The following is a 7,057-nucleotide window of genomic DNA, read 5'->3' as shown; positions in this document are numbered from 1 at the left end:
TTAGAAAGCCGCAACAACATATTCACAAGGAAATCCATTTACTTGCTGCTGGTAGCAAGAACAAACACGACGTCCAACATCAACTGTAACTGATGGGAACAAATGCACCTCGAACACATCATCATTAGCTTTACTCACATTCCATAACCTAGTAGTATTAATGAATCCTGGAGGTTAGTCTCAAAGGTAGGGCAAATAATTTCATTCCACTTGCTTGCAATCTCCCTTCGTTCTGACATTTGACACATTATTTGATTTCGGACAGTATCAACCAATTTTATTTTTGGAAGATTTCGTGCTTCTTTGATCCAATTGTTGAATGATTCAACAGCATTGGATGTCATCTCACCATATCGTTGTCCTCTAACATATGACAGCAAAAATTGTCACATTTTAATACCATATGTGACATTTCACATTGTTATAACAACACAAAAATATAAACAATGTACATATAACTACCATTATATTCCATGAAACACATAATTGTACACACTTTACCTAAAGTAAGTATTTGCCCAATGTTCAAGTTCTAACCCTAACAAGAAGTTATATGCTCGTTGCTTTCCCTCACTCTTCAACTCTTTTAGTAATGCATGAAAACCAGTCACAGTAGGTTCATATGTACAATCACCCAACTTCCCTATTAAGTGTTTCTTGAAACCATTCTCCATACCCTTCAACTTGTCCCTAAAATTATTCTTTAGGTGTTGTAAACACCATCCATGATATGCTGATGGGAATGCCTTTGGCATTGCTTCAAAAAGTCCTAGGTTACGATTAGATACAAACATTATGTATCTATCATCAGCAATTACTTTTGACAATTCACATAAAAACCATGACTAATTCGATTCACTCTCCGAGTTAACAATTGCAAGGGCTACTGGAAACAATCTTAAAAAGAAAACCAATGTTAATAGTCACAACTGACACACAAAAAGTAAATAAACGTAAAATTTCACATCAAAAAGCTAAACAAATCTTGGTTACACTCTTTAGTTGTCGCCGCAAGCAACTGCCTTTTATATCTCCCTTTTAGAAATATTCCATCAAGAAAAAGCAAAGGGCGACAATATATGAAGCCATTGATGCATGCAACGCATGCTACAAAAAACCTTTTAAACTGACTAGTCTTCAAATCATAGTCAATATTGATATGACTTCCCGAATTATGACGCTTAGCAGCATCACTGTACCATCTCAGTTGGTCAAACGATGTTAAGTAATCACCATGCATAGCCTCTCTCACTTTCTTAACAGCTAACCATGCTACATGGTAGCTGATATCAAGTCCATAGTCTACCTTGAAAGTATATGCCACATCAATGGAGTGCGTTAGTGGTCTGTCCCTAACACACTCAGATATAACATTTGATACCAAATCAGAGTCGAGCCTTGGATTTTTTGAAGTACAAACATCAGCACCACAACTATGTGTCTTCATCCATCTCTTAAGGTAGAAACATTCATTTTCTCTTTGGGCTTTACAGTGAATAGACTACAAACATCCCCTATCATCTCTATGTGAGCATACAACAGTAATTCATTCTAAATCATTCTTCAAATATTTGAATTTAAACCCACATTGCACTGCATATTTGCATAAAACAGTATGAACCCAAATACTCCTTCTGTAAAATATTGACCAATATGCGTAATACCATTTGCCCAAACTGAAGACAGCAAAACCTTCTCACTGTGTGCACAATATCTACAAAGCAAATTTGTTTGATCCTCATGTTCAATGCATGGATTTACTAAACTACTATGTCTATCAATGTCCAATTTTTGCTCAACAACAACATCAATTTGTTCAACTCCAATTGATTTAACAAGCAATAACATGTTTTGCAATTCCTCATTGTTATCCAAATGACAATTCTATACTGTAGACGTCCCCGAACGCCCCGGGAGGAACGAGCTCCCGTTCCGTTCATTTTGGGGTCACTACAGCTCAGGACTCTCAAATTTGTCACGGTTCTAAGACTGAACCAAAGAGTCCAAATCCGACAAATCGTTTTGAGAAAAACAGATTTTTGAAAAGAAGTGCCAAACATGGACTGCTTTGCCAGATACAGAGTCGCCACCTAAATATTTTATTTTGGGAAATTTAGGAAACCCTGACTCGGTGCCAAAAGGCCACGTGTCCGTCATCACCAAAGTTGCCTCGGCTCGGGAACTTAGGTACGATTGGGGAAGGTCACTTCGTGAGCACCCCCGCTCGCCCGATCAAAGACCGGCCTCTACTAACCCTGATATCTATTTTTGAAAACTTTGTGTGTTCTTATTCCGGTTATTAGCCTAGGTTACTATGTGATGCGCACAGCATATAAGTATAGACTGGATCGCCTGAATTGGAACAAAACATTTCATATTCGTTTTTTGAAAGATGGTTTGCTACTCGCAAGTAGGCTTAAAATGCAGATTTTGCCACCCTCCGGTGGGCTTAGAAAAGATGGTTTTGCCACTATCTAGTGGGCTTAAAACAAACAGTTGATGATTCATTCCAATCCAGATAACTCAACCTTCACCCACAGGCACTCAAGCAGTTATATCACATAAGCATATTGCCTCATGGTAAGCATGCTATTCATGGCAGTCACTCACACGCATGCAAGGATGCTAAAGCATAAAGCTCACCGGGTACTCCAAGCCAAAACAAAAACTACATTAGAAATCATGCATGATCCTAAATATACAGAAATGCCTAATGCAACACATGCAAAATGCAACTATAGCAGGCTCGGCTATTCTAAACATGGCATATGAGATGCTACAACTATCATGTATTCAATTTAGAATTGAAAGTACAATGCAGTTAGTATGATGCGCCGAGCCCGGTGCATGCAAAACAGATGAATGATGCAAACATGCTGTCATACTATATGCTAATTGAAATATGCCCTAATCTAACCATCATAAGCAGGTAAATAAAAGGGAAGAAAGACGTGGGGTTGGAAGACATACATCACACTCACGCACACTTATTACAGTTGTGCCCTCGCGCAGAGGGTCCAAATAAATAATACAGTCTTGAATGAAAGAATATTACAGTCCAAATAACATACAAATTCCTAATTAATTAACGAGTTAACTAAGAAAGCAGTAAAACTGGCATGCAAGCCAGGGACTGCCTTGCTTCTGATGAATGATGTACATTTAGGCTGCCTTGCGCGAAAATTCACCGAGATGCCCCAATTAGCCTCTGTTTACACCTTTTCTTGAAATGCGCGCCAAACCTCGAAAGACCGTTGATTCTTCATTTGCTGCAACAGAGAGCAGGAAAGGGGCATAGCAATGTATTTGCACAGATATATGCATGCCTCGATCCTCGTGCCACCAATCACGCATACCGAGGCATGATGGCCGAGGAATCGAATTGCACAACTCAATATAGAATGAATGCACATGAAAACACAGCTAAAACCTAACTCCATCATGGATAATCCGGAGTGTCGGTGACTGGGAATTGAGACACATTCCGTCACTCGGAGTACGAAATGCACCTCGTTTCCCGCACCCGGGCTAACTCCTATCCCGGATACGATGTAATATGCATGATATGCATGAAATGCGACTAAGATACAATCCTAACATACACAATGCTGTAAAAAAGAGATGCCTCGAAATACGTGCACACGGGCACGCAAACCGAGAAAATGACAGAATGCGATCTAAGATACAACCTAGTATGCACTATGCTGTAAATATGAGATGCCCCGAAATGCGTGCACACGGGCACGCAAATCGAGAAAATGACAGAATGCGATCTAAGATACAACCTAGTATGCACTATGCTGTAAAAATGAGATGCCTCGAAATGCGTGCACACGGGCACGCAAACCGAGAAAATGACAGAATGCGATGCAAATGACATGGAAATATGATATGGGCTTACACTAACATGAGAGAGCCTTAGGCACACCCACATAAGAGGCCGGTGGATGAAAATGAAGTGCCTCGAAATGCGTGCACACGGGCATGCAAACCGAGGCAATGGTATATGCAATGCAATGGCATGGAAATATGATATGGGCTCATACCAACATGAAGGAGCCTCAGCCACACTCACATAAGAGGCCGATGGATGAAAACGAAGTGCCTCGAAATGCGTGCGCACGGGCACGCAAACCGAGGCAATGGCATACGCAATGCAATATGGCTAAAATGGCATATAGAATGCAACATGAACTTACACTAACATGAGAGAGCCTCAGCCACACTCACATAAGAGGCCGATGGATGAAAACGAAGTGCCTCGAAATGCGTGCGCACGGGCACGCAAACCGAGGCAATGGCATACGCAATGCAATATGGCTAAAATGGCATATAGAATGCAACATGGACTTATACTAACATGAGAGAGCCTCAGCCACACTCACATAAGAGGCCGATAGATGAAAATGAAGTGCCTCGAAATGTGTGCACACGGGCACGCAAACCGAGGCAATGGCATATGCAATGTAAATGCATGGAAATGACATCTAAGCATGCTAATGGATTTTAAGCAATGAAAAGTGGGGGAAAAAAGCCCCGAAACAAGGCGAAAACACACCCGATGCACGGAATGGTCCCGAACACATGAATTTTGGCACCCGAAATGGCCTATAGCTATACCAAACATGCACAATTGGCACATGCAATGAATAGACAGAAGCAAGGCAGACTCAAAATTAGCATTTTTCCAGTTTAAAGCATGGCCAAACAGCAAGCAAAGATAGGGCAACAATGGCATGCAAAAAATGGCCTTAAACATGAGGTTATGAAGCAACTCACAGCTGCTAATTCCAAACTGGTTAGGGCCCTTCAACAACATTGAAGAGGGGCAAAAAATAAGCATATTTTCAGAACTATAAAAACCCTAAAAACAATCATAGACAAGGCTAAGTTCTTATGCAAGAAAAAGGGCCAAAAGGTGGCCAAAGAGGCAAGTGGTATATGCAATGCCCAAACTGAAAAATTACCTTCTACAACATTGAAGAGGGACCAAAAATAAGCATATTTTCAGAACTGTAAAATCCCAAAAACAGTATAAAAACATGCTATAAATGCAATGCAAAATGAGGCTCAAAAGTGGCTACAACACAGTATACAAAATATTCCACAAACAGCCAAAGACCCTTAATGAAACATGTCAAGAAGGTCAAAATAAGGCCATCTATAGGCCTGTAAATCATCAAAAAATGGAAGCATAGTGGGCTGCCAAAGCATGCAAGAATGGGGACCAAAAGAGGGATATTGAAGCAAGTGCAATATGGGGGCCTCAAACAGGGTTGAGCCCTTAATGAGACATGAAAATGAGCTCAAAATAAGGCCACTTTCAGTTATGGCCGGAGCTCAAAGCAAAAAGCATGTATGGCTTAGAAATGTTACAAAAATAAGCTAGAAAGGAGGGCAATTGGACTTACCTTTGAAGACCAACACTTTTGTTGCTTCTTGGACCAGATTTGGTGACTCTAAGCTGCTGGAATTCTTCCTCTTGCTACTGGAATGGAAGGGTGGTGGTAGAGCTTGAAGATGATGAAGAAATGGAGCCAAAAACTTGAAGGAAATGGGGTGCTATGCATGTATATGCTCCAAGCAACTCTTATAACCCTCTTTCTAGAGTTGGGAGGCCAGCAAATCCAAGAGAGAGGGAGAGAAGAGTCTAGGCAAAGTGGTGCCAAAATCAAGCCTCTTGTTCCCCCACAAAATATCCCCCGGATATAGATATTTTCTGGGGAAAACAGCTGCACAGCTGTAAAGTGGAAGGAGAGAGGAACATGGCCGGCCCATTACTTTTGCTGCAGGTGGTCGGCCGGCCACCTCCCCTAGCCGGCCGGCCACCTCCCCTAGCCGGCCGGCCAAGGGTCAAAAAGGCCAAGAATAATTAGTGGCCGGCCACCACATATTGGTGGCCTCCCATGTGTGTACAACACAAATATGTGGTTCAAAGTTCAAGAAAGTGGCCCAAGGGTGTTCAACATTGGCTCGGAAGGAGGGGTTCAAAAGGGTCAAGAAACATTAGTGGCCGGCCATGAACTTTTAGGGTCCTCCCATGTGTGTACATCACAAATATGTGGTTTGGGTTTGAAGAAAATGGCTCCAAGGTGTTCAACATTGGCCCGGAAGTGCGAAAAATGGGTGTCGGAGGGCGAAAATGGAACATAACTGGTTGCCAAGATAATTGCTGGCCTCCCACTCTCCAGTGACCTCCCTGGTGATGAAACAGAGGCACCTGCCAAAAATGAACGAAAAGCAATGCAAAACGAATGCTCGGGGGCCAAAACACGCAGTTCGGGGTCCCGAAAATGGGTTGCCAAGCACCGAAAGTGGCGTTCGGCCACGAAGTGGGTTTCTCAAGCCCCAGTGTCCCTTGAAAGGGAGAAAATAAGATGTATGCCAAAATTTAGAGTAAACGGAGATGGTTAAGCAGTCCCGAACCGAGGCACACGACCTGACGGCTCCGAAAACCGGAAACCGGACTCCGAAATGGGAAAATGGCCTACGGCCACAAAATGTAGCCTACGAACATTGAGAGATGGTCTACGGGACCTCTCCCTTCCCTCAGGAAAAGAATCCGAGAAAACCGAGTCTGGTTCGCAAACCGAGGCAAGGCACAAAAGAGGGTTCAGAAGTCCGGAGGCAGGGCTCACGGCCGCGACTCTGAGGCTTCTGAACAAGCACAACATGCAATATCACCAAGTGCTCAACTGGCGACGTCTGAGTCTTAAGGTCGGTCAAAAATGGGGTGTCTACATATACCTTGGCAGTCAGTAAAACATAGTGATTGAATCAGTAGACAAATCACACCATTTGTTGTACATACATTTCACTAACTGGTCAAAGAAAAATGATTGTACCACATTTAGCACAAACATGTTTGACCCATAGCAGCACAACAACAACATAAAAAAATCCATTTGTCTTGTATCATATTGCAAAATCATCAATAGTACATAAAATAATTTGAATATTCGACCACATTCATATGTGTGTGTAGACACCCCATTTTTGACCATCCTCAAGACTTGGACGTCACCGCTTGAACACTCGGTGATCATCCATGTTTGTG

General features: G+C 42.2%; 1 protein-coding gene across 1 annotated transcript; it reads right to left on the bottom strand.

Moving 5' to 3' along the window:
* On the bottom strand, window positions 1-1,447 carry LOC145790726 (uncharacterized). The gene is made up of 4 exons (XM_082869248.1): window positions 1,119-1,447; window positions 502-801; window positions 238-363; window positions 1-148 (listed from the first exon to the last, which is right to left on the bottom strand). The coding sequence occupies exons 1-4, from the start codon at window positions 1,445-1,447 to the stop codon at window positions 1-3; spliced, it is 903 nt and encodes a 300-aa protein (XP_082725374.1).
* Between the last annotated feature and the right edge of the window lie 5,610 nt (window positions 1,448-7,057).

The sequence above is a fragment of the Camellia sinensis genome, chromosome 1, assembly GCF_055761805.1.
Source record: "Camellia sinensis isolate YWXY chromosome 1, ASM5576180v1, whole genome shotgun sequence".
In the NCBI taxonomy this organism is placed as follows: domain Eukaryota; kingdom Viridiplantae; phylum Streptophyta; class Magnoliopsida; order Ericales; family Theaceae; genus Camellia; species Camellia sinensis.
This window is presented reverse-complemented; position numbering and strand designations above follow the sequence as displayed.